The sequence below is a fragment of the Bactrocera dorsalis genome, chromosome 3 (assembly GCF_023373825.1).
Source record: "Bactrocera dorsalis isolate Fly_Bdor chromosome 3, ASM2337382v1, whole genome shotgun sequence".
In the NCBI taxonomy this organism is placed as follows: domain Eukaryota; kingdom Metazoa; phylum Arthropoda; class Insecta; order Diptera; family Tephritidae; genus Bactrocera; species Bactrocera dorsalis.
In genome coordinates, this window is record NC_064305.1 from 71,585,796 (window position 1) to 71,612,282 (window position 26,487).

At 35.5% G+C, this 26,487-nt stretch overlaps 1 protein-coding gene across 8 annotated transcripts in view; it reads right to left on the reverse strand.

Moving 5' to 3' along the window:
• LOC105227312 (semaphorin-2A) overlaps positions 1-26,487 on the reverse strand; it is a 201,284-nt gene that overhangs the window by 32,797 nt on the left and 142,000 nt on the right. For all 8 annotated transcript variants that reach the window (XM_049450765.1, XM_049450764.1, XM_029550632.2 and 5 more), the window contains 2 exons: positions 15,558-15,645; positions 15,249-15,300 (listed from right to left, as the gene is read on the reverse strand). In XM_049450765.1, the coding sequence (XP_049306722.1) occupies positions 15,249-15,300; positions 15,558-15,645 (140 nt within the window). The remainder of the gene's footprint in view (positions 1-15,248; positions 15,301-15,557; positions 15,646-26,487) is intronic.

Genomic DNA, 26,487 nt, shown 5'->3' on the forward strand with positions numbered 1-26,487 from the left:
ATAAGGTTAACATAGTACAGTCGTGTCGAAGTGTTTGATAGATGCTAATGCAATTTCGCTTATGGGTAAAAGTTGTGAGAGATTTTGATGGTGTATTTTCGTAGAGATTTTACTTTTTCGTAGAAGCCACTGAATATCTCCAGGTTGTTCTTCTTCCCAAATATGACAAATTTTCTATTTTACGTACCCATTGAGCTAGAAATGGGCCTCATCTCTAAACAAATTTTGGCAGGAAAACGTCGGTTCTTCTTGGAACTTTTCAAGAATGAGCACATAGTGCGAAGCGACGTCGCTTGGGAAAAAAGTACCACTACTTGGATCAGTCGCTATAAAGTTTTCAAAGTCCAAGTTTATAAGATCCAGAATCAATCGGATGTACCTTATATATATATATAAATTATCAACTAAGTTCTTTCAGCCATATCATTCGGTCTATATGTCCGTCAGTCTTTATATGTGTGATTAGTCCTTAGTTTTGTGATAACGCTAAACATATAATATTGTTCAATACAACCTATAAAAGGAAAATAAATGCAACGATTTGGTTTGCATGCCTGACCTGGTCAGGTCGAATGTGAACTTCAGTATGGATGGGGTTAGGTTATACTGCACTATATGAAGTGTGAATACATGTACTTGTCCTTTTTATTGCCAGATGGAATTTAAATTTAAATTAAATTAAATCCCAGCTGAAGTAGTCAGCATACAGGCCTTCAGCGATTGACTTGAAGTCAAGTAGAGATCTAACTTTTAAAATTCTAACTTTGAAAATTCGTCTAATCCTTTGAATAGCGAAGCTCCTATAAACTTAAGACAAGCTCTAGACAAGGCCAGCGTCTCACTCAAGGCCACCTTCATGCATTTTCTGTATGTAATGTTAGTAAGGCGGAACCTGTCACCATCATGTAGTCCTTTCTTGCAGCCACCACATTTTCTGCTTTCCTGCTTCTAATAATATTTTCTCACACCATTCGTTGTGAGATTATTTGTCTTGTGACTTCAAGAGAACATTTCATTGAATGTATACTTTAGATCAGTGTTGTCCAACGCGACTGTGTGCACGTTATGCTTGTGTTGGTTATTCTAGCGTCAACTGATCGCAAAATTCTTCTTTGCTTGCCTACGAAGTTGAATACAGTAGCACAATCGTGCTTTCACAGACACTTGTCGCGACATGTTGGTGTGAGGTGTCTGGCACTGTCCGTGCGCTATTGTGCGCATAGGCCATGGACAACGCTGCTTTAGATTATTTTACAGGATCGAATCTGATGGCATGGATTGTAAAATATTCCAAAAGTAATTGTTTAAAAATTTATAAATTTTTGCGCTTCGGTGAGTTATGTTTATTCTGGAGTTAGTTCTTTTGTAAAGATGCAATTAAACCCAACTATTGATGGATGGAACCAAGATTCTTTCGAAACTATTTCGGATACAAATAAATTTCAAGCAATTAAACAGTTGTAGAAGAACATAAATTTTAAATTCTGTCTCAAATTCACCCACTCTGCTTGACCACTCGAAAAAATCCGAGTTATCCACAAGTTGCAGCGAAAAATTACCACACCTACCTCGGCTATTGTTTGTGTATATGAGTAGTTTATTTAATTTACTCAAAGCAAATAAAGTTAATTCATGCGCAAACGTATGCACAACACTTCACATGACCACTACACAAACACAAGCGCACACATCGACCAACAGTCGCATATATATGTGTGCGTGTATGTGACAAGAGTGGCAAGGAAGCGACAGCGTCGGACTTGAAATGGACATGATGAACAGCAGACTTATGTTTGTCCACAGCGGTGACAGTATCTGACTGCCTGACTGACAGTTAGATATTTAGTCAGACAGTAGACAGCAGACATACATAAAAGTAAACTTTGTTTACTTAACAAATCTGATTTTTATTCTATTTTATAATGCGATTTTTTAATTTTTCCGACATTCAGTGTTGCAAATGAATGACTCAGCACTCGGCTCGCCTTTGCACGAATGTTGTGTTTGTGTTTTCGGTTTTCCGCTTTTGATGTGCGCTTCTCTATTTGCAACTGGATTTAGTCTACTGTCACTGGACTGTGTGCCGTTACTTTGTTGCGGTGGCGCAACGACTTTAGCATGCGCTGAAGCATAGTGTTCATGTTATTTAAAAATTAATTATATTTGTGCAGCGATTTTGTCGCCTTTCAACTTCTGTTGATGCTTTTGATGTAAGTCGGTCGCTTTGCTGCGATTGCATTGAGCGCTTTTGTGGAAGATTTTTAAATTTCGATTGGGGGACATACTTGTGGGTATGTAAAAGGAGCACCCGCTGGGTGAATTACACTATCATGTTTATATATTATTTTATTTTGTCTTAAAAATCTTTAACTTAAACGCTTATCTTTATATACTCAATCCTATATGTAATATATGAATATACCATATTGTTAACAATAAGGGGAAAAGATTTCTGATTACATAGAAGAGCGCAAAATTAAAAAAAATATAGAGTGTTTGGGACAAAAGAAGGTAAGGTAACACCAAATAGGATGAAAAAATAGTTTAACAAGATAAAAACAAACAGATAAGGAAGAGCTAAGTTTGGGTATAACCCAACATTTCATACTCTTGCAACTTTCAAGGATTAAAACTACCTTTAGGTAAATAAGGGCTGTTAGTTATATGGAGTTAAGGGCGAGTTTTCACCCGATTTTATTCATTCTAAGCACAAAGATGCGTTACAGAAAAACACGATTTCTCAATTTTTTTAAGATTTTTCACATATTGCGGTATAAATTCACCTTGAAGTTCGAAAATCTTTATATTACATATGTATATGGGGACTAAGAGAAGTATTGACTAGATTCAACCCATTTACAATACACAGACACATATTTGTATTTAGGTGCTTGAACAGTTTCGTTTAGATTTGGACAATAGATGGTACACCTAATAAGTAGCATTTGTGCACAGTTTAATGCTGATATACTCGTATTAATCGATTCTTTATATGTATGTATACCGGAAAGTGGAAGTTTGAAACGGAATTTAAAATTGTATTACAGGGAAAATAGGTGTGGTTACAGTCCAGTTTCGCCCATTCTCACACTGTTAGCGGGTCTCGAGATATGTAATTTCACCAAAAAGTGGGAGGTGCCTAGTACATCGTCCAATATTCACATCAGCTCTCTTTAAGTCGTCTATTACCATCTCGAAGGTAAAATTTAATGCTTCACGCCCACTTCTTAAAAGCTTTTTGCTCGCGGGTGCTCCTTACTGTTGATATCCCATCTGCCAAATTAGAGTTTTATATCTTAATTTAGTACTAAGTTATGACACTTCATAGGTTTTCGGTTAATGGCGATTTGTAGGCGTGGTGTGGTCCGAACCCGCGTACCAACTTTCATCAAGTTATCTCAATTTTTACAGAAGATACAGCTTGCAAAGGCAGACGGACGGACGGACAGGCAGACAGACAGTCACCTTGTCTCGTCATCTTGATCATTTATACTACTGTGATCATGTGATCAAGTTGAACGGTGAATTTTGTTATATTTTTAAAAATTGATTCTTGCAAATCCATTTAATCTCCTTCAAAGTACTCCCCTCCCGCTGAAACACACTTATGCCAAAAAATTTTCTAGTTATCATAGCATTTTGAAAAATCATCTTTCGTGATGGCCATCTGAGCCTTCTTCGATTCAGCTTTTATATCATCAATGGAGTCAAAACGGTGTCCTCGGAGTGGTCTTTTGAGTTTGCTGAATGGCCAGAAATCAGACGAATACAGTGGTTGCGGTACGATTTTGTTGAATAAATATTCCTTGTTGATAGTTTGACTCGGCGGAAGGAATTCTTAATGCACCACACCACGATAATCGAAGGGAACTGTCAGCTTGACCTTCATTTTTGAGCGACTTTGAAGTGTTTTTTCAGTTTCGGCTCGCCTTTAGCACGATATTCACTCGATTTATCGGTTATTTCGGGATTGTAGGCGTAGATCCAAGTCTAAGTTAATTTTTAACAGCCGGAAATCGATCTAACTCTTAAAAATTCAATTATGCCTTTTTCCGACATTGGATAATTTTTTTTTAATGTTTGTTTGTTATTTGATCTTTCGTTTTCGAGGGGTTTCATCCTGACCTAATATGTGTGACGCTCGAGCTCATAGGCACTGGTAGCAACTCAATAAAAATATGACAAAATTGCAGGAGATCGAGAACCTTTTGTGTTCAGCAAATTTTCTACAATTGTACTTTTGTAGATTTTTTCTCAAGAACTCAAGGAAATCGTCCCCACAAAGAAATCGCCTCAATGCGAAGCTTATTTTGAAACAAAAGGCAAATCTTTCTTCAAAGCTGATAACAAAAAGTTGAGGATTGCTCGAAACGACATGTTGCCTTCTATATCAATTAGTTCTTATCCAAAAACCAAAACTTTTTGAATGATAAAGCATGATCTTCACATTAAGTCACAGAAAATGTTTCAAAATTTATGTTAAAATATTAAAAACCTAGCGAACAAGAGTCCGTACCATATTTGAGTGTAGTTGTAAACTTTTCATTCAATATATGCGGTCATATTTTGTCCATTTTTCATTAACTCACTCTAAAATCATCAAACTGCCATGACTATGTAAATTTGTGAACTAAACATCAAAAACTTCTCAGACCAATAACATATGTATCCTGCATACTTATGGCCATGTGTTTATTTTTATAAATATTTATATGTATGTGTGAGTGAGAATTTTAACAACTTTCAGCATGTGTTTGGCCACAAGAAGTGTTATTATTGTGCATATATGCTTTTTATGTTCTCGCATAAAATAAAGTAAAAATCACTCGAAGAGCAACACCCACACATACACAAAATACTCTCGAGTTTTGTCATAAATATTTATGCACAAATACACTTAAAGACCACACCACAACGAATAAATATGCAGCCATATAAATGTCAGTGTGTCTGTATATATGCAAATGTATAGACAGCAGTTGCAATATTGTATAGAATTATATTATTAACACTATCTGTGGTCCGATGTGTACTGCTTGACATCCCTGGTGGCAACTCAAATTGCTATGTAGTTCATTTAGTTGTCCCTTAAATTTGGCAAAAACATGAAAAATACATTTGAGCAGCTCAAAAAGTTGTTTGAATCTATTAAGCAGACACATTGTTGAAGTTATATATGTAGAAGCGTACATGAGTTTGTGGTTGTGTGTGTTACATGTAGCCAAACTTTACTTTAAGAGGTCCACAGCACTACCTGAGGTATCTGGTTTGTTTTGTTGCTATGAGTGTCAATCTGCTTCACAAAAGTAGAAAGTTTACCTCAAATATTTTGCAAACTAAATGTGGGAAAGACTTAAGAGAGAATATTGTTTGGAATTTTATTAACTATATTTATACCCTAAATAAGGTATAGTAAGTTTGTCACGAAGTTTATAACACCTATAAGAAAACATCAAAGATCCTGCAAAGTATACATAGTAGAGGATTGATCAGCGTGGCGAGTTGATTTGGCAATTGCTGTCTGACAGTCCGTCTGTATACTATGTGGCCGAGAAAATTTAGTAAAAAGAAGTTCATTATACTACACCACGCTCTGGAAAGCCAATTGTGGAAAACATCGAGAAAAATAAAGGAAATCAACGAGTCCGATCATCTTATAAGCATTGGCCATGGCAAGCAAATCCGTTTGGAACCATTCTAATAAGACTAACAAGCAAAAAGGTTTTCGATACGATGATACTTATCGGGCCGCGGTGAACTGGCTGCAACGGTGGCTAAGCTAGGACGATCAAGAAGGTTTTGCTATGTGGTGGGACTAGCAGACAATCATCTACTAAAAGCCGCTTCCCCAGATCTAACTCCTGATTCAGATCTGTGCGTTGACTATTTGTCTGTCTGAAAGAAGCAATCGCTCTGAAATGGACAGCTTTGACCAAAGTTAAAGGAATTGTATTCAATCAGATCAACATCAATCCACCAAAATCGATAATGACTCGCCAGAAGCTCCATGTGTTGTGTTGGGAAGTCCTTAGGCTTCCATCTTATAGCTTGTACTTGATAATAAGTGATTTTTAACTATTTCTGATATTGATATTGTTTTTTGTTATTGTTCAAAATTTTGCCAGTTGAAAAACTTGCGAAAATCGACTCTCCAAGTGTTTTTCCCAATAAAGATTTTATGAAAATATGGCCGTTCAGATGAACATCGGTTGCAATAAGAATAAAATGTCTGGTATTGACTCTGCAAGTTAGAAGACCAAATAGGCTTATTTCATACCTACGGGGCCTTTAATGATCAAACTAGTGGTGTTTGGGAAACTGAAAATTTGCATGAAATACGTAAAATTTAATGAAGTATAACAACAAGGCCATTAATTTTCTTAAAAAAAGGGAACATTTTTGTAAAAGTTATTGCTATTTTCATTATAATCCATGAGAATATATGAAAAAGATATTGGTTTCTATGACAAGAAGAGCCGTAGTTTGCAAAATAAATAAATAGTATAAGTCATGGTATACAAGTTTCCAAAAAAGGCAATGACAGTTGAATTTATTAAGCATATGGTACGTAACACGACTCATACGGACTTGGTTTTGTTTTTTGGATTTTCTTACAATGCAAATTATATGAAATCCTACATATATTAGAATTATTATGAAATTACTGATTTAGGCGTGTGTCATCCATAAGACCTCTACCTACAACTGCGGAAAAAAAATAATAGGACTTTTTAATTTCAATTTCGCGCCAAAACCCATCTGTCGAAATATTATTTTCCAGATTGGCATGACTGTCACTGACATCTGTACCTAATTGCACAAGTACATAAAGTGCATTCAATTAAATAATGTAATTGGTGCTTAAGAATTGACGACCAAAGATCTTATGCATCGTTGGAATATCGGAGGAATCAGTGAAAATCATTTTGAAAGATCATTTACGCCTATGAAATGTGATGCACGATTGGTTCAAAAATCACTCAATTTTTTCGAAAAACAGTGTCGCGTTAACGTCTGTGAGACAATGCTTTCCGACTGCCATGATGTCATCGAACTTACTAGTTATTACTGGCGATGAGTCTTGAATCTATGTTAACGACCGATCAATAGGCCGTATATCATGGCAAAGGTGAGCCAAAGCCGAAATAAACCAAAACAGGTCAAAAAGACAGTTTATATCAAGTATCGAGGTGGGGTGCATTTTGAGTGTTTTGCGTCGTTGGGTGGAATTATGGGCCAACAACTCGTAGTTTTTGCTGCATTGACCCTTCGTTAGGTTTTCGCAAAATTTTTAACCAGGAATCAGCTGTTTATAAATTTGCTGAATGACAGCTCGGAGTATTGTTCACAAGTGTACAGAAATGTTTTGCCAAAAGTGAACGCAAAAAGAAGTGATCAGCGATGGAATTCAAACGCATTAGTGTGATTGCTTTATATTTAGCTGGAAAATCACAGCCAGCAATTGTTTGTGAGCTCAAACCACTTAATGTGTTTATCGCACCATCACTCGTTACAATAGACTGCCACGTCACTTGAGATGGTTCGGAAAGTGAAGAAGCGACTTGAGCAAAATTCACGACGAAGAGCCAATCTAAAGAATTGAAAATATCCGACCGCAGCATCAGACGCATATTGAAAACTGAGCTCAAGGTCAAGCCTTACAAGTTCAAAAAGGCCCATGATCTCACACCGAAGCGAAGAGAGCGAAGCAGTTGCTTCGCTTGGCCGACAGCGGTCAAATTCCGAACATTGTGTTTTCTGACGAAAAAATTGTTCCAATTGAGCAATTCGTAAACTCTCAAAACAATAGGGTTTACTTGACGCTGTCACCGCAGATGGGCGCTCTCCAATTGTTTTCATCGAGCCTGGCGTTTAAGTAATCGCGACATATGTATTATCGGGACAGTGTTCTGGAGGCTGCTTTGAAGTGGTGGGCAAACAAACATTTTGGTCGCAAACCATGGACGTTTCAACAAGACTCAGCACTGTCTCACAAAGCGCGAGTAAACCAAGAATTTGTGAAAAACAACGTTTCGAGCTTCATTACGATCACACAATGGCTCCCAAATTCACCAGATGCGAATCCAATGGATTATTCTCTCTCGACCATTTTGGAGAGCAAGGTCCGAAGTAAAAAATACACCAGTCTCGAGGCGATGAAGAAAGCCATTGTCCGTTAGTGAGCCAAAATACCGGGAAGTCACATTCGGGGAGCTTGCGTCTCGTTTTTTGACCGTCTCAAGGCCATAGTTAAAGGAAAGGGTAATCAAATCGAGTAAAAGTGAATTGGTTCAAAATTTATGATTATTTTTACGCATTTTGTACTTTAAAATAAATAAAAATAATTTTCCAAACCGAACTTAAGGCCTTTTTTAATTTGTTACGCTTCGAGTGCTGGACCCTGTAATGGCTTATATATTTTCTTCGTGCCTCCTAAAATACGCTTTCTATTAAATTGTAATTCCGTGATGGAACTGTAACAGCAAGCTTTCTGCTAATAATCCAATGGTGAACCCGTTTCTTCCATTTCAAATATTTATTTCAATAATACAAAGTAGCAGTATATTATATAACCTTTCGCTGCGAGGGCTCAGTTTTATTTATTCTATTCTAGCTGGAGTTCAGAAGATATATAAAATATTAAATTTCTTTCCCAACTACTATAGTTTTATGCGATTACCAGCAATTTGCAGCAAATTTCCAATTCATCAAATAAAATTATGAAACACTGAAAGCAGCAATCAATTGCAGTTCACAACTGCAAATCAACAAAGTATGCCGCACGCATACAGAAGCAGAAGCACACAATTGGCCTGAATCGCACAACCGTAGTGTCGTGCAACGCCAGCGTGTGTAATGCCATTGCAACTCTGGGCAACTGTGCATGTGTGGTTGTGCGGTCGTGTGGTGTTTTGTGAATCAGCGGCAATTGAATTTGAGTAAATAAACCGTAATTATACATAATTTGCATGCAAATGTTGTAAATCGTATTAGGGCTTGCCATGGGGCATGCAGTTGCCGCATGCCATGGCAGTCAACCAACTTGCCACAGTTGCAAACTTTTCAATAAAAGCAACGCTGAGCATAAATTCCAATGCGTGCCATAATAAGGAAAATTAAATCAAATATTTTCACTAACAAATCCGCATAAATGTGCATTGGCGCAGTTAGAACGTGCATGAGTGGCAAGAGTTTGTGCCACATAACGGCAGCTGCGCTGTGTGTGCGCCATATTTTTTTTTGTGCATTTTGTTTGTGTATGCACCGCGCGACCCGAGGCTTTTAAGCAATTGGAGTGTGAGCGTGCTGCGGTCGCTGCACAACTGCATATTTATGACACACATTTCGGTTTGTGATAACACGCATTCACGCGTGTGTGTGTGTGTGCATTAGCACTGACATGTGTTGTTATTCTCAGTGCTGCTTTCGAATATCTCGTATGCGTAACCTCACTGCTCACTTTGAACTAGGCGGCACACTTGTACATTTTAATATTATATACGGTAGGCATTTCGAAGCATACATATAGGCTGTGGAATTTCATAGCACACATGTAGGCGCAATACACTACTTTCGCCCAAAGCAAACATTTTGTACGCATAAAAGGGCGGGGAGTTGCGTAGGGTAGGCAGAAAAATAAAATTCTCCCGCATGACACAGCGCTTTCAACGAAATTGATTTATAAATCACGTAATGCACATAATGCAAAGACAAAGTAAAGTGCGCATAATGAGCAGAAGAGTGCTTCGTTGGTATCTCCTACTGTCAGCGCTACGCAATTTGTGTGCTTCTTGTGTGGCAACGCAAAGTGTGGGCAACGACAAGTAACACTGACACGCATTAGCGCTGCTGTGGGCCGAGTGTTGATGTGTCGCGGCTGACGGCGGTGGCGTGGATGGCGTGGATGGCAGGTGCGTTGCGTGACTTGCAAAGTGTTCAACACACAGGGGATACACTTACGTATATGTGTAGCAGTTACTGTTGCATAATAAGATTTACGTATGTACATATGTATATATATATGTACATAAGTATAAGTTGACATAAATATATGTCATGTATAGAAACCTGCATGAACTAGGCCCTAAATCAAAATTATGATTTACTAAGCTTTTTACGTTTGCAAGCATTGACATCTTCCATGTCTTACAGTTCTTCAGTTTAATATAAAACGCAATCAGAAATAAAATTAAAAAAAAATATGCAGAAATAAAATATTTCCTCTCGATATGAGACTTTCACTTCAAATGAAAATCTTAAATTTTTAGAAGTTTTTGAGTGAAATTTTATTAATTAATTACGAATAGTTTAAAATTTATATATAGCATTCATTAACTCAAAAAAGATTCATGTGATGGTTCTGGACTTATGCCTGGTTTCCGTTCGGTGTGATGTGTTCATTTTAAGCAGAAGTCTTTGCTAAAAGTGAATGTGCAGAAATCAATCTCCATTGCAACTATCCCAACCAGCGTAAAGCTATACTTAGCGATAGTCAAGCGGCCCTAAAAGCGATCTCAGCTTATGAGGACAAATTGATTTTATAAAATAGTTCTTCCGCACGGAGGAAAGAGTGGCAGCAGGCAGCAGAAATGCACCACGTCAAGTAACTACTACATAGGGCACTGCAGGCTTAAGAAGCACTTGTCCAATATGGACATAGCTTGAGTAAACTGGCGTTTTGGCGACATGGATCCGGACACTCCAGAGCTCCTGATTATAGATTGCCTAGCAATGCAGGCTCAACGTCCCAGGTTCCATCTATGTGGATGCGATCACTTCAGTTGCGTCCGGCAAGCTCCGGGAGTTATTCAAAGAGCTGGAACTTTGTGACCATATGTGATATAGGAGAGGGCATAATAAGCCATAGGACGCAGTGCACGGCCTCAATTACTTTTTTATCTATCTGTCATCATAATTCTCAGTGATATTTTCCTAACTTGAAACTCTCAAAATTTAGTTTTCCGCGAGTCTTTCACTCACGTTGTTTTATTTTTCCAGAAAATATCTTTATCTCAAGTCAGTTCTCCAACCCATTGCTTCTTAATTATTTATTATGCAAATCTAATTTATTAAAAAATTACGTTTGTCCTATTTGTACTTATAAAGTAAATTTTTGTCTGCTACGCAAGCAATCTACGGTGCGTACGAGTAACTTTTTACAACGCGTTTTATTGGGTGTAAAAAATTTTTCCTCACAACAGTTTTTATTGAAAACTGATTTCTGAAAACAAGGATTAATAAAATATTGATATTCGCGTTGTCTTCTGACGATTTTCACACATCGGAAACTATAAATTTACTCATTTTTTATTGACTCTTGACAAAGTCAGTGTTTGTCAGAGGTAACTGTATTGAAATTGCATATGAATGTTTAATTAGAAAACCTCTTAAGGATATGGTTTGTATGAAAAAATACTTAAATTTCGATATTGTATATAATTTTATAGCGAACTGAATTTTTGTGCTATATATACATAAGTTCAAAGGTATATACGTATATTGTTTGACAAAAAAATAGATATTATATATTATATTATTCTCTCAAATCAGTACTCTAACTCATTGTCTTTTTAATTTGAATAAACTAATTTAAAATAATTCTTAATAACATTCTCATAAAGTTAAAGAAATATCTCGTTTTTTGTCTACTATGCAAACACTGTATTGAGGACGGTGCGTATGAGTAACAATTCTCAACATAATTTAATGGAAGCAGCAAATTTTCCTCACTAAAGAATTTATATCGTAAAAATGATTACTGAAAACAAGTTTTAAAAAATTATTAATATTCGGTTTGACTGATATAAAGCGTAAAGCCTCAAGCAACCTACTGCATACCCTAATAGTTACTGGTTTTATAAAAAAACTTGAGTTATAAGACTTCTAATGTATCTTCATAAGTTTCCTAAAACTACTACTGCCCCACCTTAACCTTTAATCTTTTTCTTAAGAAATTCGATAATTTATAAATTTCCTTTTTTCATTCACGTCCTTATAATAATCCAAAATTTTCATATAATAGTCATATTGCCTAGAAACATCCGAAGCACTATATACAAGCAACCACAATCGAATTTTCTCCGCTGCTGCGCCTTCAGCGTCGAAATATTCAGAGCGAAACATAGTAAATGCCAGGTAACATTGTTGTTGCCCGCATCAGCAGCTTCTCGTCAGTATTTCACTCAGGCACTCAATGTCGTTGGTTGTGTGTGCGTGCGTTAAGGGGCATAATAAAGTAGGCGCAAACTAAGTATTACTACTAAGTACGCTAAACCATGAGTCACACAGGACAACTAAAGGCTGCCGAGCTGTTCCACTGAATATCTAACGGCCTGCCTATTTTCGTGCTTTTATTTGGTGTTTTTGCAGCACATGCAGAATAGAATTTTGATGGTTATGCTGAATTCTGTTGGGAGTTTCAAATGTTCAAAAACCATTTTGTGTTTAAATTTTTATGTACTCAATGGTGTGCTAAGGTCTATTTTCACAAATTTACCGCTAAGTAGATAATGCTATTATTTTGGAAGAATAGGTGGTTGGTGAAAGTATATATTTTTATGAGGAAAAAATATGATAATGGTTGATCAGTTGTGTTACCCTTTTTCACCCTTTTTATTTAGTTTAGCCAATGAATTAGATAAATGTTTCTTTGTACAGTTGTCTACAAAATAATAGAAGTGATAGATATTTTGTTTCCAAATAATATATATTGACAAAATTAAAAAAAGTGGTATAGTTCCATTTTATAGCAGAAATTTTAGTTAGTTATTGTTTTATTTAATCATTGGATTTTCTCCAGTGGGTAGAGGAAAGCATTGTACAGAGAAAAAGCGGGGAACTATAAAAAAATTTAAAAAGCTAGGAAAAACTTATAAAAAGATCCAATAAATCGTAAAATTCTCTCCTCAACTAGTGGCAAATATCTTAAATTATAAAAATAAAAATTAAACTCGTGGACGAAAGCAGAAAACATCCACTGCAGGCGATAGCATTATAGTTCGTTACTGCAAAATTAGACCCTTTTATATCAGCCAGGAGCATCCGTGACGAACTAAATTTGTCAGTTTATACTGAAAATGTTCTTAGGCCTTTAGCGCAGAAGTCCACGAAAAGTATCTCTACCCAAAAAGAAACACGTAGAAGCGCGCAAACAATGTGCAAAAGCGCATGGTTCCTGGCCCGTGACTAAAAGGCGAAACATATTGTGATCAGACGAATCCAAAGTTGAGTTATTTGGTAATACAGATTCCGGCGTCACCTTAACTTAAATATAAATCGCCGGTTTACAACAAAAACCGATAAACATGGCGGCACCAAAACCAAGGTATGAGGGTGGGTTCAATTCACTTAATTGAAAGCATCATGGATCAAAGGGCATAAGTCAAAATATTAGATGAGGTAATGTTACCATATGTCTCATGAAATACCGCATGAGTATGGTTCAGGGTCAAAGGGGTTGAGGTTATGCATTGGCCTGCTCAGTCTCCTGACACCAACCCAATAGAAATCCTGTGGACCGATATCAAGAAAAGAGTAGCTGAAAAGAAACCAACCAATTCGAGAGATTTATGCGAGATAGTGAAAGAAACTTTGAAAGAAATACCAATAAAACGTTGCTAGAAATTCATAGACCCCATGTTTCTGATATAAATTATTTTATTATTCTGTGAAACTTTGGAAGCATTATAAGTTAAAATTTTAGAACGATATCGTATTTCATAAAATACCCTTTTTTATGTAGAACTAACATTTTAGTTTATAATTGGAGCAATAATTACCAATAATTTCCACTCAAAGTAGTTTTGACACAGTTAATAAAACTTCTCGAATATTTTATTGAAAACTTTTTACAAGATATTATGATTGGTTTCCGAAACAATCCATCAAAACGTTGAAGACCTCAGAAAGTAAAAAAGTGTTAATTAAAATTGCCCCTTAATGTATGCTATATTCCTTTTCCGCCCTCGTAGTATTTCTGACGCTTAAAAGATGCATTTTTTAATGTTATTATTTGCTAACTACTAGTCTTAACATTAAATTTTCCTTATGCGAATTTTTCACCCCGTTTACTTAAAATTTCAAACATGTTCCACCGACATATAGCATTGGTGTATGCTACAACTTTTATTCCCTTTAAATATAAAAAGTCTTAAAATGTTTAAGACACTGTTTATAAGAATTCTGTAATATGTTATAAGGAGTTTTCCGAATCATTTTACTTATAACACCGAAGTTCACAGAATTAAATAAGTAACTCCTTGAGGTATGCTATACGCCTTTACCTTACTCGAATTATTTTTTTCGTTTACAAAATCTATTTTTTTGTATATTTTTTCTTTGTGTTTCAAGGTTAAACAAGTTCAAAAATTTTTCGTTTATTATTTTTAACACCGATAGCCTGAAAGCACGGCTCTTGTGTATAAGTCCAAAACTGCACTACCAAAATGGCAAAAAAGTTGCCTCAAAAACATGCTGGCTACAGCAATAACACTGTCGCAAAGCAAGTGCTTGGAGACAATAAACACATGCGAATTGTTGAACGCCAAATACAAATTTTACTTGTGTGTGCTTCCGCACCATTTTGGATTTGTGGTTGTTTGTATCGCTTGGGATGCACTTTCATTAAAAATTTATGTAATTTCGCGTCGAGTTTATTTTATTATTTTTTTTCCCGTTTTGTTTTTCTGTTTGTTTTTTACACACAGTTTTTCTATGAAAAATATGGATGTGTGTTTGTTGCAAAAATTTAGTCCGATGTTCATAAATCTCCGGTGCTTATGTCAGTCGCGCAGCTTTAGTCTCAGCTGTGCTACCTTCTCAACATTGTTTTTTTATTCGCTAGTCTATAGGCGAGTAAGCGCGCCTTTAGCGGGGTATAATAGTAATGAATAAGTTATGTTTTGCGGCTGCAATATTCGTTGCACACTTTTTGGCGTATGCGCCACGGGGAGTGGACATTTTGTTTGTCATAGATTTATTTACATTTTTTATGATTTTTTTGCAGAAGTATTAACTTTTTTGCCAGCAGCTTAGTGCTTTCAAAGCGCTCGTGCGCTAAGCTCACAAAGCATACGTTTAGGCGCATCAGCCTAAAACATTCATCAATTAATAATTATGGCTGTAAGTATTGCGAAAAGCCACTACGGTCATATTTCACTATGTTTTTTTTTATATTTTTTATGATTTGTTTTATTCCATCAGCTAATAACTAGTATTTAGTAAACATTTACATATAAAGCAATACTTACATCGCACTGTGATGACGAAATATTTTTCAGATTTAAGCGAAACACGCGATCCCTGTGGAGACATAAAAATCAGTTAATATCGATAAAAACCAATAAATCGCCGCCGCTGTGGTCGGTATTAAGCTTATTGGGATTGCTGTCGCATAAAAAGTGCCTCACTGTTGTCATAATTTTGATTTTATGTAGTTGTACGGAGGTTTCATAAATACAATACAAAGGAAAAACTTTGTAAAAAACTAAAATAAAAAACTCAACCAGTAGCACAAAGCGGCGAATTGGAGCTTTATTCGTTTTCCATATGTTACTTACATGGCGCCTACGTAGAGCGTGTCCTTCGCCTCATTCATATGGAAAGTTCGGTAATATAATTTGCCACAGTTGAATTCGCGCACATGATCTGCAAAGAATTAGAAATAAATGATTTTAATAAAAATATAAATAATAGTCATTTAATAATTCTAATTTATGAGCTTGTAAAGCTCTGAGACAGATGTTGTAAATTAAATAAAGAAAAAAAATATTTTTAGTATTTAATTTCATTTATTATATCTACATTGAGGGCGTTTTCGAGCAGTACAATAAATGGTGTTGGGTCCCAGAAATTACACATATAATAATAATTCATATGAAGACAAACTTGTTAAGCTATTAGAATTTCTCATCGAAGCTTTTTCTTAGAACGTACTAATGGAAAACAATTATCTAGACCACATTTTCTTCGCTTCGAAACCCATTAGTGAATAAAGAAAGGACAGATTCAATAGAAAGACCAAGTGCATAGGGACCTATCTGCTCTTGGGGATGTAAAATTGGCGTCAACTCGCGAAAAAATTAGATAATGGCTGCACACACACAAGAATACTTTGTTCAGTGATGACATTCAATTTCGATTGAATAGGTAGCTTAAGGGGTTATGTGGGTTTGAAAATTAAAAAAAAAATCGATATTTTGTCCTATTAAATGGTACAATATGTTTTAAATATTCTCAATATTAAATCGATCCTCCAAAAATTCTAAGAGATGGACCCTTCGGAAGTTCCGCCTATCAGGCCACGTCGATGTCGCGCTTAAAACTTTAAGAGCGTTTTTAACAAAATTCCATTTTTGAAGTCGATGGCCACAATTTCTCGAAAAGTTATGAACCGTTTTAGTTCGAATTGTGTACACATCTTTATAACGTTATCTAGTTATTGAACGAAGCATTTTATCTTTCATTATAACTTATTTTTTAAGGCAAAAAAATGAGATTTTTGTTCAAAGTTTGAGAAAAATTAAACTTTTTTTTCCCTTATTAAAACACCAGATTTTTACAATATATACTAACGGAATATTTTTGGTTTTTTATTTAGATGAACCAATAATAAGTTGCGCTGTCCACAGCGAGAGCCCTTTTTGTGAGACACGCAGGGAGATAAGGTCTCAACGGCTGAATTTTAAAGATTGTTATATAAAAATTTCGGCAGATCTTGTTTAAATATGTATCTTTGATCAACCATATAATATTTTGAAATATATCATTGTTTGTATTAACCTAACCCCATTATGAAACCAAATTGACGGATTGAAGGATGATAATCGACAAACCGTTGTTGGAAAACCCTGATATCCCCAAAAAGTCACCGTATGCTGTGGGCAGATGTAATTATGGGTTGGAAACCCTATGGTGCCATGATTAAAGGCTTTTTCGTGGCTGGATTGGCGAATGTTCTGTTTACGACCTTTGGTTTTAACAAGACAGCGCATATGGCATCAACAATCGTGTCGCGGACCTGTGGCGTCTGCCCCAAGACTTAACACCGCTGACTTTTTTTATGGGGTTATGTAAAGTCTTAGTATATAAGTCCGAGACGATCGACGTTTTGGAAGAAACATTTATTGCTGAGGTCTTATCGCAATTGCTGAAAAAAGTGCTCGAATATTAAGAAAAAATTTATGTATGCAAGTAGGTGTATACATACGTACATCAAAGCTAGGTTACATCAAAATCGACTACAAAAGCGGAATATTAAGTACAGTAAGAGAAATAGCAAACAACATAATCACTTTGTACTTTGTTTGAGTTCACTTTGTCATTAGAGCCTCTTATATTTGGTTTATCTTCTCTTGAGCCTCAAAAACGTTAAGCATGACAGATTTAAAAAAAAATGTCTAAGGTAAATAATGTATATTTTATATTTATATCTTCAACTCCATTTCTTTACTTTTTGTTGATCAGTTTTTGTTGCTGAAGACGAAAAGGAACTGAGACCAAAAAAAGGCAAATAATTTATTTTGTAAGGGATGATAATGAAAAACAGCATGCAGAGGAAGAAAGAACTCGCAAAGGATAAGCAAATAATGAGAACTTGAAGAAGTAAAAAAGAGTGTATTTATATTTAAAAATACAAATTTTTGTTAAGAACTTTGTAGCTTATTATTTTTTCCGATATTTTGCTAACATTTTAAAAGTATAATGTTCAAAAAAAATTTTTTTTAACTCATAAATGTACAAAGCACATTTAATAAATATTTTAGCTTCAAACAAAGAAACGTTAGTTCATATTTGGATGCAAATAAATATGATAGCACAGAAATTTTCCACCAAAAAAATTTTAAAGTATCGCAGTTCAGTTTTCCAAAGCAATCTGATATATGGAAACAAAGTACTGCTATGAATATTTCGCCAGCAAAACAAGCAAACAAAACTAGAAAATATTTTTACAGGAAAATAAACGATTCCAGTACTTTCAACAATAAATGAGTTAAGGATGCGCCAATAGCTAGCAAAGGAACAAAATAACCAGTTGCAGCTGGAAAAAGTAACAAAATCCGCCCAACTTCATAGGCAAACAGAGGTCAAACAAATTCAAAGCTGACCATTCATTGATTTGGAGCAACAAAATATTTTATTCCACTTCATTTTTGTATTCTACAATATTTTCGGCGTCCTATACACCGGTTTGTGTGCAGTTTGCGGCTATGCCATTGTATTTGTATATAAATATTTGTAGTATGTGAAATGAAAAATTGATATGCTGCACTCGTTTGTAAATGAATACGGCCGTCAACGCTGTTGGAATAGCCGTAACGGTATTGTATTTCAATACATGTGCAGAAAATGTTGGTAGAAGAACCTGCGGAGAGGAGCGATATAAAATATTGCCAAATGAAAACGAGTTGCAGGCAGCAGTGGCAGAGTAATATGCAAACGCACACACACACACACATAGATGCACACACATTCCTATACCTTGTATGACATAAGCTCGGCACATAAAATATCTGCATTTTTATATTCCTTTATCATTTGTTTCGGCACAAAAAAGGTGCAGAAAAAGTGTGCATTCCGGCAGTTCATAAAAACTAACGGACTAACATGTCCCGCAAAATCGGACAGAATGAAATTGAAATTCTAATCAATTGACAAATAGCCAAAGGCATTAGTTTGAAAAATTGAATATCTCTGTGGCATATGTGGCAGAGTGGTAGGTGGTGAGTGGTCGTATTGAAGAGCAAGAAAATTTTCAGTTTTTTGGGTTGAAAAATAATTTGAGAGACTTTCTCCTTTAAGTGATTTGGGTTACTCATACGCCATGGACTCTTTTTATTTGTATGGGGTTTTTATTCAATGAAGTGAAAATGTCCATGGCGTATGATTAACCGAACATCAATTAGTTCTAAAATAATAATTTAAGTATAAGCATGAAATCATACTAAAGTTAATGCCAAATGCTGTGTTTTAATTACATTAGACTCGCTGTGTTAAATTTTTCTCTATTTTATTCCTTTATCTGGAAAAGAAATGTGTATGGCAAAAGTATTTCAGATATTTTGGGATTACTTGATTGGTAAATATTTTAAAATTAAAAAAGTTTACTACTTAGTACTTAAAAAGTAGTACCGAAAATAAATTTAAAATAAAAAAAAAATGAAGATGCTAATCATTGAAGCCAATTAATGAAACTTTGTTTTTCGGTACAGTTGTTTTCTATTCACTCTCAAATCAACAGGATTGCTACATCCAGGACTATGTAAACCTTGGTCTTCGTTTAAGGGATTTACGGGCTTCAAAAAATCTAATATTTTTTTGTCTTAATTAATAATACAATACCTCTGGAATATTGCCATAAATTTTGAAGTTGATCCGAGTAATAGTTTCGGATATACAACTTTGAGAATTTATGCGCTCAAGGCTAGCTTGGGTAAGTGCGCCGTCTTTAAACGCGTTTTTATCGAAATTGTGTTTTTGAAGTCGGTTGCCAAGATTCCTCGAGAACTGCTCAGCCCATCTTCATGAAATTCTACACAGGTATTAGAGATACGATTCTTAAAGACTTAGAAGAGGGATTTTTTTTCGATTGCAACTATTTGAAAGAAAAAATGTCGTGAAATTTTTTCACTTTAGATGATTCTGTAAGGAGTAATCCTGCCAAGGCGGGCGCATCTTTTTTCCGAGGGATCTTCTGAAATTGCGTCGCAATATTTTTCCCCAAAATTTAAGCATTTTTTTTGTTAATAGTGTAGGTTTGTAACAATAAAAGAGTTCTAATAAAATATAAAATTTTTTATGAAAAAAAGTTGAAAAAAGTCTGTATTTTACCCGAGGAAACCCACGTAACTTCTTAAATACTCTCCCACTCTATCTGTCTATCACAGATAGTATCCTTCAAATCGAAGTACTAGACTTAGAGAAGGCTTTGAAATGTTGCTGAATAACTACGAAAGGATGCAGGAAGCTACAATGTACCATAAACCGATTCCACCGTAGTCAAGAAATGTAGAAAGTCTTTCATCCACTTTCCATAATTTTCTTCTTGATCACAGGAACATTTTCGGTAAAAAAAGAAGAGTTGTTAACCATATCATCTCTTGACAAAGGTCAGACAAAGGTAATACCACGCACGTTGGGGATGAAAATAAAGGGATCTCAATACACTATTTGAACATTTATCTCAAAAGAGATAGAAACCAAAAACCAAATACAAAATGGCGATTGAGATATGTATGTGCAAAATATGACAAGACTAGAAGTAAGAAACGTCTGCTTTTGGACCTACATGAAGTAAGGTCCGTTTGAAAGGGATAAATCGATATTTTTGATGCCGTAAATACTAAGTAGATTACATTGTGTACTATGTTGCAAAGCTTTATGAATTTAATATCGACATGTAGACTACATACGAATGGTATTTCACTTACATGACATATAATTGATTTGCAGGGGTATTTCTTGGCACAACTACGCACAAAGAATTAAAGAAAAATTACCATCAAAGACAATTATTTTCGTTATCAAAAAGCAAAAATAATAAAACACAATCGCAATAAACAACATACCTCATCACATCTATATTTTTATACTCTCGCAACGAAGTTGCTAAGGAGAGTATTATAGTTTTGTTCACATAACGGTTGTTTGCAAGTCCTAAAACTAAAATAGTCAGATATAGGGTTATAACGGGTGATTTTTTTGAGATTAGGATTTTCATGCATTAGTATTTGACAGATCACGTGGGATTTCAGACATGGTGTCAAAGAGAAAGATGCTCAGTATGCTTTGACATTTCATCATGAATAGACTTACTAACGAGCAACGCTTGCAAATCATTGAATTTTATTACCAAAATCAGTGTTCGGTTCGAAATGTTCGAAATCGACAAATTTTGTTCAGCGATGAGGCTCATTTCTGGTTGAATGGCTACGTAAATAAGCAAAATTGCCGCATTTGGGGTGAAGAGCAACCAGAAGCCGTTCAAGAACTGCCCATGCATCCCGAAAAATGCACTGTTTGGTGTGGTTTGTACGCTGGTGGAATCATTGGACCGTATTTTTTCAAAGATGCTGTTGGACGCAACGTTACGGTGAATGGCGATCGCTATCGTTCGATGCTAACAAACTTTTTGTTGCCAAAAATGGAAGAACTGAACTTGGTTGACATGTGGTTTCAACAAGATGGCGCTACATGCCACACAGCTCGCGATTCTATGGCCATTTTGAGGGAAAACTTCGGACAACAATTCATCTCAAGAAATGGACCCGTAAGTTGGCCACCAAGATCATGCGATTTAACGCCTTTAGACTATTTTTTTGTGGGGCTACGTCAAGTCTAAAGTCTACAGAAATAAGCCAGCAACTATTCCAGCTTTGGAAGACAACATTTCCGAAGAAATTCGGGCTATTCCGGCCGAAATGCTCGAAAAAGTTGCCCAAAATTGGACTTTCCGAATGGACCACCTAAGACGCAGCCGCGGTCAACATTTAAATGAAATTATCTTCAAAAAGTAAATGTCATGAACCAATCTAACGTTTCAAATAAAGAACCGATGAGATTTTGCAAATTTTATGCGTTTTTTTTAAAAAAAAAGTTATCAAGCTCTTAAAAAATCACCCTTTATATACCAAAGTGATCAGGGTGACGAGTAGAGTTGAAATCCGGATGTCTGTCTGTCCGTCCGTCCGTCCGTGCAAGCTGTAACTTGAGTAAAAATTGAGCTATCATGATCAAACTTGGTACATGTATTTCTTGGCTCCATAAGAAGGTTAAGTTCGATGGGCAAAATCGGCCCACTGCCACGCCCAAAAAATGGCGAAAACCGAAAACCTATAAAGTTTCATAACTAACCCATAAATCAAGATATTAAAGTAAAATTTAGCACAAAGGATCGCATTAGGGAGGGGCATATTTGGACGTAATTTTTTTTGGAAAAGTGAGCGTGGCCCCAACCCCTACTAAATTTTTTGTACATATCTCGGAAACTACTAGTTATGTTAACCAAACTGTATAGAGTCGTTTCCTTCAGGCATTTCTATATGCAGTTCAAAAATGGACAAAAAAAAAGTGGATACACAAAAGTGCGTTAACCGACTAACAAAATACGTCAGAAACACTAAATTTTACGGAAGAAATGGCAGAAGGAAGCTGCATCCAGGCTTTTTTTTTTAAATTGAAAATGGGCCTGGCGTCGCCCACTTATGGACCAAAAACCATATCTCAGGAACTACTAATCTAATTAATTTACAGCAAAATAAAAAAATATGTAAATGACGGATAATGAAATCTCGATTATCACTGTATCATGCGAGAGTATAAAATGTTTGGTGACACCCGAACTTAGCCCTTCCTTACTTGTTGTTCAATATCATACATCACTTTGATGAACAAATAATCGGTCACACAAGTCATCTGTTTGAACGAACAAACTCAGCGTAATTCATCATTTATCCTCAGCCATCAGCTTTCAAATATAATATTTAGCCACAAAACAAATACTACTGCTTAAGTGGCAATCATTTGTTACAATATTTCTTCAGATTTCACTAATTAAATGTCTAACTTGGCGACGACTTGGCTGAAAGGTTAAACAATACCCAAACTACAGCACTCAACGAAAAAAAAATCGCTAAGAGAGCCATTTAATTAACATAATTAATATTTGCTGCTAACCACAAATTTTTCCATACCGAATCGGTTAAAGAGAAACCAAATATGTATATTTAATATGTGTATATACAGGCACTTAGCCGATAAGCAAACGTAGGCATTTAAATGCCAATATTTGTGCCATGTTTGTTCTATGCTAACATATATACATATATACACTATATACTAACCTACAATTGTATGTGTGTGTAAGTGGGTGTCTGCTGACGGAAAGCGAGCAAGCAAATCGCACAATTAAACATGCCACGACAACTTAAGCAATTAATATCCTGCCATGTTTGTCCTCAATGTCCTGTGTGGTCATATCACACAACAAATAAGCCAACACAAACACATACATACACACATACACTTACAGACTTACATGGCTGTTTTGCGCTTTATTTATTTTGCTTAATATGGCGAGCTTACACGATTTCTTGCCGCTACTGCTTTTATATTAAAGTAAATATGTGTGTATGTGTTTATGTGTGTGTATTATATTTAGCATGTTTTTTTGTAATGTGTGTTTAATTTTTTTTGTAACGTCCATTTATATATTGTGCATGTCAACAATAAGTAAATTGTTGACGTGACGATAACGTCAACGTTGTTGTTGCAATGATGTCCTTCGTTAATTGCAAGCCATTCATATAGTGCAAACATGTTTGCTCAGCAAACAACCTAAACACACACACACATAAGCACAAACATAAATTTGTGTAGAATCTTTTTGTGCACACATACATTTGCATATTTGCTGCATTTTGTTTGCTCTTGAATAAAATTTTGTGTGGATTTAAGGCGTCGCTTGTTTTGTAATGTTTTAGGGATTCTATGATTTTGTAACTGCAAACTTCAGAATAATATAATTCATTACAATTTGAATCAATTTCATTTAATAATTCACTTTAAAGTATTATTCGTACGATTAAACACACTTTTGCCTGCGCTTCTTCCAGTTCTTGAAAGCGTCGGACATGTTTTTTTTCCGGTGTAGTCTTAACGACCTTCCTTTATTCGGTTTATGTCTCCTCAATCGTGTCATAATGTAACCGCATTTGCCTTTTGAGTTTGTTAAATAGCCAAGAGTAGGACAGAACCAAATAGGGCGAAAACTGTAGTTGCGCTAGAATAAAAGCCCCATTTTGACAAAAGAGTAGTAAAGAACCAATGCGATATAACATGATGTTTTATCGTGGAAAGGAATCAATCGATACTTAGCTTCGACTTTCTCTATGAGACACAAAAAATTTTACTAAAAGTTGGAGCACAACCAAATGATATTCCGGTATTATCAGTGAGGTCTCTAATTATCTTATGACGATTTGCAAGCATCGAATCTTTGATTAATAAAACGTGGCCCTCATCTTTAAAGGTTTACGGTCATTCAAAGCGCGATTCGTCTTTAGCGTGTTTTTGTCCTGGCTTGAACTCCTTATATCACTTATAAATGTTTCTTTTTGTGTATAGTTTGATCACTAAAGGCCTTTCCTAACAGCTGCAACGTATCCGCACCAGAATATTTGTTTGGCAAAATCAATGATTGTAAAAATCGAAAAAATCATTTTTGGTTGTTTACAAGAGAAAGGTAGACTCGGAGATAATTAAACATTTGGACAAAAAGCAATTTAGAAAAAAATATTTTCTGCCTTCCTGATGCCCAGGAGTTTAAATAACTATTTTACCTTGTTTGTTTGTCACAGTAGTATATAAATGGTTCATGACTTTTCTGCCAATTGGACAAACCAGTACTCGCAAAACGTAATAAAAATGACTTTCTTCGTCAATTTGTGATAATGACTGAAATATAGTTACATCATTACACACTTGACAACAGAATAAAGCGATCGAGAACACAATCGTGTGATGCCAAGATTTTCCGTAGTTGCTTTTGGAGAGGAAATATTTCATACGACTATCTACAACATGGCATGAAACTAATTAAAAATAGTACCGATTGTCGATATTCGTCTTTAAGCCAAAAAGTTAGAGCAAAAGATATATTCAGTTAGTTATCTTTCGACAACTACAACTTCATATTTCTCGCTTAGTAAAGCAAAGTCTTGGTTATAAACCGCATCCAAAGCTCTGGTGCATATCATCTCATGAGCCGAGAGAGAGAAAGAAAGCATTTAGCGCCGACATATACTTATTAGAAAATTCTAAAATTTTTAAAATTTTGTCTCTGCTGGAACTCGAGCCTCAATTCACCTAATGGTAACCACTAGTGTAAACAATTCGACTTTAGCTATTAACCAGTTTTCTGTAAGAACTTGAAAACAGAGTTAAAATGTGAAATACAGGGTGGTGCTCGAATTCTATGGTATATACTACAAAATCATACCATAATAACTATTCATCGTCTTACTTTAGTACCCAAGTCATTATGTAAATTCTTTAAAAATGAATGCTTCGGAAAAGAGAGTTTGTATAGTGCAGCGATTACATTATTTGCAGTCCGTCATGGACCTGTCTCGAGTTGAACCCATAATAAGGTTCTAATCGTGTTTGCCGAATCGGAAAGTATGGCAAGAAGACCGTAACATCGAGGTGCGTATGCTCGTATCCCATACATAGTGCAAATAACAAGCCAAAGTTCCAAAAATCTTTTGAAATGACCGCAGATAAGTTAGACCCATTTTGTTCTAAATGGAAATATAAGCAAAAAAAATAGCTGTATATGGAGTGTATCATATCCAGAAATAATCCACGAAATGTAGCTTCACCCAAAACGAGTCTCTGTGTTGTGCACAGCTTCATCAAGGTGTATTGTCGAGCCATATTTCTATAAAGAAAACGGTGTAACAGTAACTGTCAATGGACACCGTTGGAGTAACTACACAAATAGCCCGAGAAGTTATTGCGGAGCTCCAACAAAAATTTGAAAACTAGTTAATATCAATAAACTATACTTTTAGCTGGCCTTCAAGGTCTTATGACCTGACTGCACCAAATCTTTTTTATGGGGTTATGTCAATCAAAAAGACTGCGTGAAATGCCTATAGCAGGATACCAGGGAAACAATGAAGAATCTCTTGTGTTTTTGTTTCGTAATGACAAGACTACGCTGTAAGCATCTGGGGCCCCCACAGTATAATACACTCGAGAAGGTACCGACAGTGAGGCCAAGAATTCACGTCAAGCGCAGGCATCCTAAACGATGATTACTCCTTTTGGACTTAGCAAGTGAACTCCATCTGGTATCTTAAAGAACCAAACTGCTCTAAGCGTGGCTTTTTGGTCTACCAGATTAACCTGATCTAACCTAACCTATGTTAAGCAAGACGTATACAAAACAAAACCCACATATCAGCGGTCCAATAATCGATAATTGAGGTAATTCCGACTTTCAGGTCGCATGAATAATGCTCTAATCATGTGTAGCTGAGCATGGAGGTCATTTATAGTCCATAATTATAAGAAATATTTAGTAATATAAATTAAATAAAATTTGCTCGGAATACTTTTGAATGAAACTACATATATGGAGAGTGTTTAAGACGCTTAATCTTTAGAATTTTTTGATTGATGGTGGCGAACGTTTTATAAATATACTAGAGGACCCGTTCACGCTTCACTGTGGCTGATACATAGATAATACTACTACTACCATCTATATTATTTCTATTAGTTGGATTATAATTATTAGTTAATGAAATATATGAAGCAACTTCTGTCAGTTTACAAAATGAAATATATGAAGCTACTTCTGTCAGTTTACAAAAAAATGGATCATAGAGCATTTCGTGTGTTAATAAATCATTGCTTTTTGGAGGAAAATACTGTTGAATTTGGGCTCAGGGAAATCCACCGATGAAAAGATATTTGCTAAGCTTA